This window comes from Mustelus asterias, chromosome 23, assembly GCF_964213995.1.
Source record: "Mustelus asterias chromosome 23, sMusAst1.hap1.1, whole genome shotgun sequence".
Classification (NCBI taxonomy): Eukaryota; Metazoa; Chordata; class Chondrichthyes; order Carcharhiniformes; family Triakidae; genus Mustelus; species Mustelus asterias.
Window position 1 is genome coordinate 66,280,975 of NC_135823.1, and position 14,751 is coordinate 66,295,725.

At 42.8% G+C, this 14,751-nt stretch overlaps 1 protein-coding gene across 1 annotated transcript in view; it reads left to right on the forward strand.

Moving 5' to 3' along the window:
- The first annotated feature begins 453 nt into the window (after nucleotides 1–453).
- Nucleotides 454–14,751, forward strand: part of cfap70 (cilia and flagella associated protein 70) — a 72,032-nt gene continuing 57,734 nt past the window's right edge. The window contains exons 1-6 of the mRNA XM_078239898.1: nucleotides 454–465; nucleotides 2,186–2,275; nucleotides 5,558–5,741; nucleotides 9,263–9,361; nucleotides 9,466–9,545; nucleotides 12,750–12,923. Of these exons, the coding sequence (XP_078096024.1) occupies nucleotides 454–465; nucleotides 2,186–2,275; nucleotides 5,558–5,741; nucleotides 9,263–9,361; nucleotides 9,466–9,545; nucleotides 12,750–12,923 (639 nt within the window). The remainder of the gene's footprint in view (nucleotides 466–2,185; nucleotides 2,276–5,557; nucleotides 5,742–9,262; nucleotides 9,362–9,465; nucleotides 9,546–12,749; nucleotides 12,924–14,751) is intronic.

The following is a 14,751-nucleotide window of genomic DNA, read 5'->3' on the forward strand; positions in this document are numbered from 1 at the left end:
TTCTTTATTTCAAATTTACATGTGGGCTCTGCCTATTGAACCAGGAGGAGCAGCTCACCAACCACAACCTGATAGCAGCTCATTGCCATAACCCCATCCCCCCAAAACCTCCTGTCTCCCGCCCATTGGCTGCGGATACGGCCTAATGCTCATTGGCTGCGCCCGCCGCTCCACCTCATTGGCCGTGCTCGATTGCACTCGCCCATTGGTTACCACGGTCGCACCGCGCTCGCTGATTGGGTGCGGCCGTCGCTTCCGCTCATTGGCCGCGCCCGACTGCTCCCGCTCATTGGCTACCCTGGAGGCTCGCGCTGACTGATTGGCTGCGCCCGCTGTTCCTGCTCGCTGACTGTCCGCCGCCGCCGCCTGCGGCGCTGCCGTTGCCATGGTGACGGCCGGACGCCGAGTGGGGATCAGGCTTTCCAGCGGCCCAGGCAGCAGTGGAGAATCCGGATGGTAACCGGGGTATGGACGGGGAGGGAGAGTGACAGCCTCAGGGCCAGGCAGGGTCCGGGGATATTGATGGTGAACAGGGTCCATCCCCCTCAGGGACATTGCACAATGATTCCCTGCCTGCTCCAGCCCAGCACATCCTCACCGTGCTGTGGGCCAACAGGCAGAAAGATATTGGGTGAAACATTTCACACGGCAAATAATCAAAGTGTTTGTGGAGTTTCCCCGCTCCCCCCCCCCCCCCCCAATAACAGTGGCGCAGTTGTTAGCACTGCTGCCTCACAGGGGTTTGATTCCCGAATGGGGTCACTGTCTGTGTGGAGTTTGCACATTCTCCCCGTGTCTGCGTGGGTTTCCTCCGGGTGCTCCGGTTTCCTCCCACAGTCTGAAAGACGTGCTGGTTAGGTGCATTGGCTGTGCTAAATTCTCCGTCAGTGTACCCAAACAGGTGCCGGAGTGTGGCGACTGGGGCATTTTCACAGTTATCTCATTGCAGTGTTAATGTAAGCCTAACTGTGACACTAATAAATAAACTTAATCCAATTTAAACACAAATACAAAATTAAGTGTTAATCAACCAGGACCATTTCTCTGCTATGCAGTGAGATTGTTGGAGATCTGGGAATATCCAAGTTCTGTTGTTTGGGCAATGGATAGTGTAGACTATGACAAGGAAAGGTGGGGGGGTTAAATTACAAACAAAAGCTACCACATTCCTCCCCTGGTTAGGCAATATTTTTGTGCACCTTTCCGAAAAGAGTAGGAAAACAATTCGCGCACAGAGCTCTGACAAAGTGATCAATGGGACTATATACAAATGTAAATGAGGATGATGAGTACAATGCTTTTTTTATTAAGGTGAAGCTTTTTGGTGTTGGGGGTAGAATATCTTTGAATTTTCAGAAATGTTAACATCAAAGCATAGTCTGTTCAATAAATCAATGTCTACCGCATGACAACTCCTTAATACTCAGTTCTAAAATAATACATTCTAATCTTTGTGACCGGTATTGAACTAAGGGGAGGCAATGGCCTTGTGGCATTATCACTAGACTATTAATCTAGAAACTCAGCTAAAGTTCTGGGGACCTGGGTTCGAATCCCGCCACAACAGATGGTGGAATCTGAATTCAATAAAAAATATCAGGAATTAAAAATCTACTGATGGCCATGTCGATTGTCAGAAAAACCCATCTGGTTCACTAATGTCCTTTAGCAAAGGAAATCTGCCATCCTTACCTGGTCTGGCCTACATGTGACTCCAGAGCCACAGCAATGTGGTTGACTCTCAACTGCCCTCTGAAATGGCCAAGTGAGCCACTCAGTTTAAGGGCAACTAGGGATGGACAATAATTGCTGGCCAGCCAGTGACTCCCATGTCCCACGAATGAATAAAAAAACCCACAGGTTACCTTTATGGCTTCTTTGAATGAAATTAATGCCAACTTGCATATTAGGAACACGGTTAACATTATGCAGTACTTGGAGAGAGATTACATTAATTTCCTCTGTTGTTTTGGATCAGATTCAAACCGAGGTGAAAAGACTGTACTTTGTCGTACCATTGTGCCATCGTGGTTCAATCTTTTTATTGTAAGTACATTCATTGTAAAATATTGTGTACATTTGAATTCTATTTTCTGCCATTAGTGATTCTCCTTTTATTTATTCTTTCTGAAAACAGTTCCTGTATCACCATAAAAGAAATCTCTGACATACTGCGGTCCCATAGGTGGCTGTGCACATGGAGAACCCTGAGACCGAATACAAGGCACGCAATCCAATGCCTGTGCAAATCACAGTGCTGAAGGCCAGGAACTTGGTATGTATCTTTCTCCAAGGCAATCAGAGCTTTTATAATTGGGACATATTAAGGCACTTTTACAATTCGTATATCTACAGCTTAAACAAAAGGTGGCTGCATTTGTGAGCTGATGCCCCATGAAGAAAAAGAAAGATTAGCATTTATATTGCAGCTTTCACAATCAATATGACAGCCGGAAGTGCATTACAGGCAGTTAAATACTGCTGCAGCTGTAATGCAGGAAAAACAACAGCTAATTTACACACAGCAAATTCCCACAAACATCAGAGTGATAATAACCAGATAATGCATTGTTGTGATGTTTGTTTGAAATAGTGTTTATTTATTAGTGTCACAAGTAGGCATACATTAACACTGTGATGAAGTTACTGTGAAAGTCCCCTAGTCGCCACACTCCGGCACCTGTTCGGGTACACTGAGGGAGAATTTAGCACGGCCAATGCACTAACCAAGATGTCTTCAGACTGTGGGAGAAAACCAGAGCACTCGGAGGAAACTCACGCAGACATGGGGAGAAAGTGCAGACTCTGCACAGTGACCCAAGCTGGAAATCGAACCCGGGTCCCTGGCGCTGTGAGGCAGCAGTGCTAACCACTGTGCCACCATGTGCTAGTGCTAGCAGATTCATTAGAGAGAGGGCAGCCGGGACCTCAGTTTAACATTTCATGCAGAAGATAACATCTCTGCCAGTTGAACACTCCCTCAGTACTGTACTGGGGTGCCAGCCTTTTTTTGGGCTCATCTCCTGGAGTGGCACCTGAACCCACAGACCTCTGACTCAAAAGTTGAGAATGCCACTACATTTTACTTTGATAAAAATGCTTCCTTACTTCAACAACTGGATCATGAACTCAATTTTCTTATGAGGAGACATTGAGTCGGTTGGGCCTGCACTCATTGAAGTTTAGAAGAATGAGAGGTGACTTAATTGAGACATATATGATTCTCAGAGGACTTGATAGGGTAGATGCTGTGAGGTTGTTTCCCTTGTGGGAGATTCCAGGACCAGAGGGCATAATCTCAGAATAAGAGGTTGCTCATTTAAGACAGATGAGGAGGAATTTCTTCTCAGAGATTAGTGAATCTGTAGAATTTGTTACAGCAGAGGGCTGTAGAGACTGAGTCATTAAGTATTTTCAAAGCTGAGATAGACAGAGTTTTAATCAGTAAGGGAATCAAGGATTATGGGGATAAGGCGGGAAAATGGAGTTAAGGATTAGAATATCACAGCAGTCATAATCTCATTAAATAATGGAGCAGACATGATGGGCCAAATGGCCTATTTTTATGGATTCATTGACATTTACAGCCCAGAAGGATGCCATTCAGCCCATCATGTCCAAGCAGGTCAACAAAGATCTGACTGTACTCATCCCATTTTCCTGCGCTTGGCCCATAGCTCTGGAGGTTACAGCAGCCCAAATGAATATCTAAATATTTATGAAATGTTAAGAGAGTTTGACTCAACCATCCTTTCAGGCAGCGAGTTCCAGTCTCCCACTTCTCTTGGCCCTCTATCTCTTCCCTTAAATCTCTGCCCCCGGTTAATTACCCTTCTACTAATGGAAAAAGTGCTGTAATGACTGTAATGAGGCCCACAATGTGGACCTCTTACAATATGAGCTCCCTGATTAAGGTAGTAGTGGCTTGTCCAATATGGGAGCCCTGCATGTGTACATAATGTGGAGTGTCAGGGTTACAGGCACTCTGGGCTTATACTCTGTATGAGGAAGCACCTGTGTGAGTGTTACTGACTACATAAATAAGTCTAAGTTTGGTGAAGCCTCGGAGGAGTTATTTCAAGTGCCTTCCTATTCATCTTATCTATGCCCCTCATAATCTTATTCACCTTTATCAGGCCCCCTCTCAACCTTTGCTACTCCAAGGAAAGCAGCCAAGCCTTTCCGATCATTTCTCATAATGCAGACCAGGCAGCATCCTGATAAATCTTCTCTACACCTTCTCCAGTGCAATCACACCCTTCCTATAATATGGCAGCCATACGTCCCATCGAGTCTGCACCGACCACAATCCCACCCAGGCCCTATACCCATAACCCCAAGCATTTACCCTAACTAGTCCCCTTGACACTAAGGGGCATGGCCAATCCACCTAACCCGCACATCTTTGGACTGTGGGAGGAAACCGGAGCACCCGGAGGAAACCCACGCAGACACGGGGAGAACATGCAAACTCCACACAGACAGTGACCCAAGCTGGGAATCAAACCTGGGTCCCTGGCACTGTGAGGCAGCAGTGCTAACCACTGTGCCGCCGTCATGGTGACCAGAACTACACACACTATTCCAGTTGTGGCCTAACCAGCATTTTATACTTCTGCTCTTATATCTTATGGTCTCATGTAAATACTGGTTAAAAAGTATGTTAGAATATCCGAACAGTAAATGTACGCTTGTCTCCTACACATTGCAGCTGGCGTGGATGAAAGCAGGCACTCAGTGTCTGTGAAGTGATTGGATGCAGTTATAGGATCCCTTAATCATGATATAAAAATTTGGTACTCCAACACAGTTTTTGGTACTGCAGCATTTTCCCTCCTATTTAACTCCTCTGTTAATCATTCACTACTGGTGGCATGATGTAGATTAATGGGTAATGAAGTCAAAATGACACAGGAGTGTGCTAAAACCAGCTGCCATCGTTAATTTTAACTTAGTATAACAATTTCTACAAGATGTCATAATTAACACTTAAGCAGTATCGTGCAGTCAGAGCTATTGTGTTTATCGTGCAGTCAGAACTATTGTGTAAGCTGTAGCTCAGTAGGTGGCATGCTCACCTCTGAATCACAAGGTTCTGAGTTCAAGTTGCATCCCAGGACTTGAGTGCAAAAATCAAGGTTGGCACTTCATTGCAGTACTGAAAGTGTTGCACTGTTGGAGATGCTGTATTTTGGATGATACATTAAACCAAAGCCCTATCTGCCTTCTTGCTTGAGTGTAAAAGGTCCTATGCACTATTGTGAAGATGAGCAGGAGTTTCCCTGGTGTCCTAGACAGTACTTATCACCAAAAAAAATCATCTGGCCATTATCACAACTGCTGTTTTTGGGAGTTCACTGTACACATATTGGCTGCTGCGTTGCCGACATTACAACAGTGACTGCTCTTTAGAAATACTAAATTGGCTGTAAAGCGCTTTCAGACGTCCGGTGGTCATGAAAGGTGCTATATAAATACAGGTCTTTCTTTCAAAAGCCACATTTAAATTTAAAAATATTGTATCGGTCATGTCTCGTCTGTTCTATTTTTCTTGCAGAAAGGGAGTAAAGGAGATAATCCAGTGACCTATGTCCGTGTGGAGTATAATAACTTCCAGCTTGGAGACTCGGGGAAATTGCAGATGGTAGAAAATGAAGTAGAGTACAACTTCACAACCAGTTTCGACTGCACATTGGATGGGATTCATGGATTAGACAACCTGGTGCATAAACCTGTAATTTGTGAGTTTCTGCTTTATTTAACACTGAATCACAAACATTCATATATTGTTCTGTCCTTGCCTTCGTGCACATGAATAATATTGGGCCATATTAGAATTGAGCTTTGGCTCAATTTCTGCCCCTTGAGCAGGAAGTGCAGGATAAGTTCGAATAGTACTGAACCCAGGAATATTAAATACAGTGATATGATATCGGGCCAGATGACAAGTATTTAGTCACAGCAATAACTTAGCCTACAACTGGAATTCTAAGTATTGCAGATATGATCAAGTGGAAACATAGTGTAGGAGTGTTTTTCAGAGACTATGTATTCTGCTGGCTTTCATGTGGGGGATTCCCCTCTTAATTACAGCTCAGCTAACACAAAGACTCACGGAGACAGTACTCTGGTAAAAGACGTTCTTTATTTTCCAAGCTTAGTCAACGTACGAGGGAGAGCGATTTGGAGCAGTTCCAAATTAACTCTGAAATTACAATACTCTTAGTTCTTCAATTATACAATTTTCAAAAACTATTTGCCCACCCCAGCTGGGTTTGGGCCAATCATTATAAGTATATATACCTTGGCAATAACACCTACTCCTGGGCAGCATGGGACTGCGTGATCAGCTTGTGGATCTTAAGGGTCTTACTTTTGTCTCCTGATGTTTTCCAGACCCCCTTATCCGGTGTCCTTGGTTCATTGTGTATCCCATTCATAAGGGCTGTCTGGAGACTACTGACAAGAATTATTTTTTTCCTTTGCTCAGCATCAGTATTGTGTTTTAAGGAATGTGATTCTTTTTACTTAACTACACCCCATCATGCCTTACGAGCATTATGTTGTTAACAAAGGTATATGCTTTTAATACAATATGTTTCCAAAAATACATGTCTAAATTCTCTAATAGTGGTTTTAAGTACCTCTATGCAAGCCGTATATTTTGGGTGCTTTATAACTCTTTCTGTATCCTATCTACTTCGATATTATCTACCCCGATCTGCTGATCTTTGTTCCCAAGTCATTCTGAATCCCCTTACAAATGGTATCACCCATACATTCAGAGTTGACTTTATTTTTCTCTGAATATGACCAAAATGCTGCATCTTAGTCAGCTGTTTTGATGAAAGGTTACTGATCTGGAACATTAATTCTCTTTCATCAAATGTTGCTCGACCTTCTGAATATTTCCAGCATTTTCTTTTTTTTCAGATTTCTAACTGTAACAACTCCAGGAATTGGCTGTAAAGGAATAGTGCTTTATTGCACAAAATAAACAAAGCAAAAACCATAAGCCTGTGGTGAATACAACAGGTCCCAATCAGGACAATACAATAATGGACCCACTCAGGGGCCTGCTTTATACAGGGCTCGGTATACGAGCTCCACCTGGTTAGTTATTTACCAATCCCCAGGGAACTCAGGGAGGTCAATCAGTGATTCCCCATGCCAGTCATGGGGGTTATCACACTAATAGCCATGTTTTTTTTTCGTAAACCGATTTTATCATTCACTTTTAAAAATTAAAGTTTAAAGTTTATTTATTAGTGTCACAATCTGGCTTACATTAACACTGCAATGAAGTTACTGTCAAAATCCCCTAGTCGCCGCACTCTGGTGCCTGTTCGGGTACACGAAGGGAGAATTTAACATGGCCAATGCTCTGAACCAGTGCGCCTTTCGGACTGTGGGAGGAAACAGGAGCACCCGGAGGAAACATACGCAGACACGGGGAGAATGTGCAAACTCCGCACAGACAGTGACCCAAGCCGAGAATTGAACCCGGGTGCCTGACGCTGTGAGGCAGCAGTGCTAACTACTGTGCCACCGTGCTGCCCAGAACAGAGAGCAAAGTAAAAGTTACAACATAGACATGCAATTATCGTAAATAAATTTGAGAAAAATAGTAATTTCTATTATTTAAAAAATCTTTAGGATATTTATCATCGAATGAAGAAATTTGACATACCACAAATATAAATTTAGTTTTTCAGGGCCAGAGATGTTGTTCAGCAGAAATTACGTTACAGTCTCAGCTGGTATTACGACTGGACAATCAGGTTCTAGAGTGGGACCCTGGCTCAATTGATCCTAACTTTTATTTCTTGTTCAGAGATGTGGATGAACTACCAAATAACTTTAACGAATCCCCCCTGATGCTTGTCATGCTGTGAGCCAACTGATTTCACTGGAACTCGAGCTTCCGCACGAATATTTCCAAACTCCACTTAAAAAAAAACACATTTTGCATTTTCTCCCAAACACTGCTTTCTCTTGAATGCCTTCACCAGGAAACCACTTCCAGGATTTTAGTCTCTCCTTTCAGCATTCCTCTGCCTTGGGTTACTACGTGCATTCAAGCTTCCACACAACCTCTCGGGTACCAAGCCACACCAACAGAACCCCACTGCTTCACAGACTGTATTAAGGTCACCAAACTTCTGATTTACCTCGGATGTCTGGCTTCTCGCTAAACCGACTTTAAACCTGGTTTTTGCAACTGTCTCTTTAACTCAGAGCATTTCCTCTGCTTTTTACATTCACTTCACCGAACAGGACCATGTTCCACTTCTTGTTCTTCGTTCCTTTAATTTAACTGTCTTCCTGAGACATTCTTTTTATCCCAACTCCTTGGTTTCTGGTACTTTATTTTATTCTTTTCGGAATTCTGCTTTATGCAGCTCCCTTCCTCGTGTCCGGCTTTCTCTGGCTCAAGCTTACAACTAACTCAAAGTTCTTTCTGTCCTAGGGTGGCCCCTGGTTGCTAAGCAATAAGCTAGTTTCCCTTTATGCCCTGCTTGCGTTCATGTTGTAAACCCTCATTACCATGCAAGCAAACTGAAGTCATTAACCCTTTCAAATGCAGAAACACAAAATTAAAACACTTACTTAAAACTATATCCTATACACTATCGCACTATACAGTAATACCTACAAATATAGATTATGTAAAACTCCCTCAGTTTCCTGACAATTATGACTTAGTATTCTGTTGAAAATTCCAGTTACACCTCATTCTTTATCGAGAATACTTATGTCGAGAGTAATAGTGTTAAAAAGTGGATATTTCTGCCTATTCAGTGATCTTTAATTGATTTCCATCTGCATTGATTTTAGCAGTGCACCGTGTGGAGGACTGGGGAATCACTTGCAGCAACTTCTGGTTTCCATGTTTGACTCCATGGTTTCCATGTGCAGATGCCCAAAGTTGCTGTCAATTTCATAGAATAATGATGACAAACACTGACAGTTTCACCATCATTACAACTGCAAAATCTCCTGAAACAAACATTTTGCAGTAAATTATTTAACAGTAGCTTGCGTTTATATGGTGTCTGAAAGATAGGACATATTCCAGGCTGCTTCACCAAATCATAAACAGACAAAAATTGACACCAAACCTAGAAGTAGGTATTAGAGACGAAAGTTACATTTGTCATTTCAGAACCTGTTATCCTTGTGCTGTTCTACTGTGAGAAGTGTGCTGAGAGAATTATTCATGCCTTATTTTGAACTGTTCTTCCTTTCTCTGAAACTACAGTGACCGTCATTGAGGTTTTACCTAAAGAGAAGAAAAAAAAAGATGAGAAGGTTATTATGCTGGGCCAAGCCACAGTGGACCTGTTGCCTCTGACTCAAGGTGTGTGCTATCACCAGAAACACATGTGACATCATTTAACTATTCAGTCAAACCCATTCCATGAGGCACACAAGAGCTAATGTTACAAATTCTCTTATTCTTAGGAGAATGTACTTTTACAAGAACCTTAACACTCCACCCTTTAGGGAATCCTTTGGAGCAAGTTGTAACAGATGAAACAAAGGTAATGATGCATATAGACCAATGTTTGTGATAACATTAATATGATTTGACATTCTTCTTTCTACCCACCATGACATAGGGCGGAACGGTGGCACAGTGGTTAGCACTGCTGCCTCACAGCGCCAGGGTCCCAGGTTCGATTCCTGGCTTGGGTCACACTCTGTGTGGAGTTTGCATGTTCTCCCCGTGTCTGTGTGGGTTTCCTCCGGGTGCTCTAGTTTCCTCCCACAGACTGAAAGACGTGCTGGTTAGGTGCATTGAGTCGAACAGGCACCGGAGTGTGGCGACTAGGGGAATTTTATAGTAACTTCATTGCAGTTAAGCCTTACTTGTGACTAATAAATAAATAAATGCATTTTCAAATTTATCACTGAGTGTCGCTCGCACCCTGGATTGGATATGTCAGATGGTGCTGGGAAGTATTGATGATATACCTTTTCTGCTGTTGAGTAGCAATTTCCCTTACAACCAGTCAACAACCAATTAAAAGTAAGTTAAGATGTCCCAAACCTGTGCTTCCTGGATTGAGATGAATATTCTTGTGTTGAGGATCTGTTCACTTTGGAATTTATTTCATTGACGAAAACTCTTGCATTCACCCAATGGGATAGCTCTTGAATCTGTGCAATAGCATAAAGGTGAATTGACATCCCGCTTTACATCTATGTAAGATAGCCTGACAATTCGTTATCACTCATTTTATACTAGAATACAAAGGGACGATCCGCCAAAGAATAAAGAAAATTATAGCACAGGAACAGGCCCTTCAGCCGTCCAAGCCTGCACCGACCATGCTGCCTGTCTGAACTAAAACCCCCGACCGTTCCGGAGACCATATCCCTCTAGTCCCATCCTATTCATGTATTTGTCCCAGACACCCCTTAAAAGTCACTATCGTATCTGTTGCCACTACCTTCCCTGGCATCGAGTTGCAGGCAACCACCACTCTCTGTGTAAAAAAAAAACTTGCCTCGTACGTCTCCTTTAAACCTTGCTCCTCACACCTTAAACCTAAACCCTAAAGTCTTTTTTACTTATTCATTTCTGGAGTTTGGGTGTTGCTAGGAAGACCGACATGTCTTTCTTTCCCAGTTGCCCTTGATGAACTGGCTATTTAGGCCACCTCACCATGTTGGTGTGGGACACAAGTCACGCATAACCCAGGTTATTTGAGAAAGGCAGACTTATTTATGAAAGGACATTAGTGAACCAGTTGAGTTTGTACAATAATCCAGCAATTTCATGATCACTTGTTACTGGTGCCAGTTATATAAAAAACTGAAATTGAATACACAAGCTGTCGCAATGGAATTTAAATTCCTGTTCTTGTCCAGGCCTCAAAGTTATTATTTCAATGATAATAGCACTTATACTTAGAAGTGAGAAGGTATTTTTGATTTGGTCAGACTGCTTATAATTTTGTCATTGGTGCTGCTTTGTGAACAGAAGGTTTGCTTGGAGTTAACTTTGATGGACCTATTTCCTTCCTTTGCCCTATATAAATGTAACATTCTTTAATGGATAAGATATGAAATACTGTCAGTTTTTCCACATGGCAGAAATGCTCAGAGTTAAGAAAATGCATTCAAGTGTTGCTTTGGTGTGCCAATACATTATTAACATCTTGCATCACAAATTGTAGGATGTCGGTGCTCATTGGGATACTGACAAAGATCATTTGATTTGATTTGATTTATTATTGTTGCATGTATTGGGATACAATAAAAAGTATTGTATGTGCGTGCTATACAGACAAAAACATATCGTTCATAAAGTACATAGGGAGAAGGAAAGGAGAGAGTGCAGAATATAGTGTTATAGTCATAGCTAGGGTGTAGAGAAAGATCAACTTAATATAAGGTACATCCATTCAAAGGTCTGATGGCAGCAGGGAAGAAGCTGTTCTTGAGTCGGTTGGTACGTGACCTCAGACGTTTGTATCTTTTTCCTGGCGGAAGAAGGTGAAAGAGAGAATGTTCAGGGTGCGAGCGGTCCTTGATTATGCTGGCTGCTTTCCTGAGGCAGCAGGAAGTGTAGACAGAATCAATGGATGGGAGGCTGGTTTGAGTGATGGACTGGACTACATTCTTGACCTTTTGTAGTTTCTTGCGGTCTTGGGCAGAGCAGGAGCCCATACCAAGCTGTGATACAACCGGAAAGGATGCTTTCTATGGTGCATCTGTAAAGTTGGTGAGAGTTGTCGCGGACATGACAAATTTCCTTAGCCTCCTGAGAAAGTAGAGGCATTGGTGGGCTTTCTTAACTATAGTGTCGGCGTGGAGGGACCAGGACAGGTTGTTGGTGATTGTGTTGTTTGCGTATTAGTTATGTTTAATTGTAAGCAGATGGTGGCATTAACTAGAGATTCACTTGTGCTGCTATAAATAAACATAGACACAGGCTGGAGGTGCTTCCTTGTAATCTGTATTTGTGTCAATAAATATGTAAAGATTGGCTCCAATTATATCCTTTACCAATTGGCTTTCTGGATATAACTCCTTGTGACAGGGAAGAGGATGCGCTCTTTTATGGGGAGAGGAAGGAAATTCCCCAGAGGAAGGAAGAAATAAATTTGAGGACGTTTCATCGCATGTGATTTCCATATACCTCACAATGTTATTGGGCATCAGAGAGCATTGTTAACAGATTGCCTGTCGCTCTTGGTTGTTAGAATACCCTGGGGTGAGTCCAATAGAAAAAGCCTGTCCCACTTGTGAGCAATAAATTAAGCCACTACACTCTTGCTTGGAAGCCAGATTATCAGAACCTGTGAGCTCTTTATTAATATTAATTTAGAATAGAATTCCTACAGTGCAGAAGGAGGCCATTCGGCCCATCGAGTCTCACCGACCACAATCCCACCCAGGCCCTATTCCCATAACCCCACATATTTACCCTGCTAATCCTCCTGACACTAAGGTGCAATTTAGCATCGCCAATCCACCTAACCCACACATCTTTGGACTGTGGGAGGAAACCAGAGCACCCGGAGGAAACCCATGCAGACACGGGGAGAATGTGCAGACTCCGCACAGACAGTGACCCAAGCCGGGAATCGAACCTGGGTCCCTAGCGCTGTGAGGTGTCGGTGTTAACCACTGCGCCACCGTGCCTCCCTAATTTGTTACATATGTCAAACTAAAGCAAGTGTTAGCAGTAAAATGTTGTATTAGTTATGCTTTGCATGTTTGTGTTTTTTATACAGTCTCTGGTGGATATTGCCGTGTCTGTCCCAGAACCCCTGCTTTCTGAAACCCAGCTAGAAGAATCAAATCTCCTCAGGATCACAACAGAGTCTGTCTTCTCAGTACCTGAGAGCTGGTCCGCTGCTGCGCCACATAACTATATAGTTTCTCTGTTTCTACCCACATCTACTTCAGTAAGTAAAGGAACCCATAGTTTTAAAATGTACCAGCCATGTCAGGCTTCCTTACATAAGCTATTAAAGCACAGTAATAGGCCATTCAGCCCATCAGGTTCATGCCAGTATTTACCCTCTGCATGAACCTTCTTCCACCTTACCTCATCCCATTCTATCAATATATTTTCCTATTCCTTTCTTCCTCGTATTTACTTAACTACACTTTACCTGCTTCTATGCAACTCGCCTCAACCACTCCATGTGGTAGTGTAATCTATTTTCTTCCTACTCCGAGTAGCAAAGTTTCTTCTGAATTCCGTAAGAGATTTTTACAGTAACTTCATTGCAGTGTTAATGTAAGCCTTACTTGTCACTAATAAATAAACTTTTTAACTTTAGATTTATTAGTGACTAAGTTAAAGTTATGATCCCTAGTTTTGGACTAAGGTCATGGTTTACCAGGCATCAGTGATCCCCGTGCTACTAAATGCTTGGGAGGCTTGGACAATTCCTACAGCAGGAACCTCAAAGCACTGGAGAAGTGCCATCAATGGTGCCTTTGCAAATCTGGTAGCAAGAAAGATGGTCCAACAGCAGTGTCCTCACCCAAGCCAACATGACCCATCACTGGGGGGCGGTAATCACTCAAAACTAGCTCCATTGGGCAGGCCGTATTGTATGTATACCTGACACAAGACTCCTGAAGCAACTGCACTGCTCAGAACCTGGTCGCAGAAGGAGACCTCCACTCTAAATTTGAAGATCAGATGGAAGCTTGGGTGGCTGCTTGATGCTCGGTTTAGTGTACTTCCTGTACCTGCTTTCTTCCCTCTATGTAACATCACACACTTCAATACTGACCTTTTTCCTACTGCTGAAAAACTTAATGTATGATGTTATATGGAGATTTTATTGAAGGATTTTTGTGAGGGATACAGTTGGACTGGAAGAATGAGAAGCAAAGAATAAAGAGGTGCAGGAGCAGAGGGACCTGGAGGTATGTGTGGCAAACGACTGAAGTGGCAGGGTAGATTGAGAAAAAGATTAGTATATGGGATCCTGAGCTTAATACATGGAGGCATAGAGTACAAAAGCAAGGAAGTTATGTTTTATAATTGCAGAATCAGAATGAGGCTATTCGGCCCATCGTGACTACACCAGCTCTGAATATTATGACTTAGTGCCATTCTCTTGCCTTTGCCTTCTACTCCTGCACATCATTTCTATTCAAATAATCATCTAATGCCCTCTTGAATGCCTCCATTGTACCTGTCTCCACAACAATTCCAGGCAGTGCTTCCTATTGTGTGAAAAAGTTTATTCTCATTTCGTTTGCTTCTTTTGCAAATCACTTTAAATCCATGCCTTCTCATTCTCGATCCTTTTACGAGCGAAAATGTAAAGCATTGGTTTGATCTTGCTACCAGATTTGCAAAGGCACCATTGATGGCACTTCTCCAGTGCTTTGAGGTTCCTGCTGTAGGTTGTCCAAGTCTCCCAAGCATTTAGTAGCACGGGGATCACTGATACCTGGTAAACCATGACCTTAGGCCAATTCTGGGCATCACACAGGATGAAAGACATTGAAGAGGGTGCAGAAAAGATTTGTGAGAATCATTCCAGGGATAAGGGACTTAAGTAATGCAGATAGCTTGGAGAAGCAGGGACAATTCTTCTTGGAGAAGAGAAGAATCAGAGGAGATTTGATAGAGGTGTACAAAATCATGACGTGTCTTGACAGGTTAGACGGGCAGAAACTCTTTCCATTGGCAGAAGGGTTGAGAATCAGAGGCCACTGATTTAACATACATGACAAAAGAACCAAAAGTGGGCATGAGGAAAAACT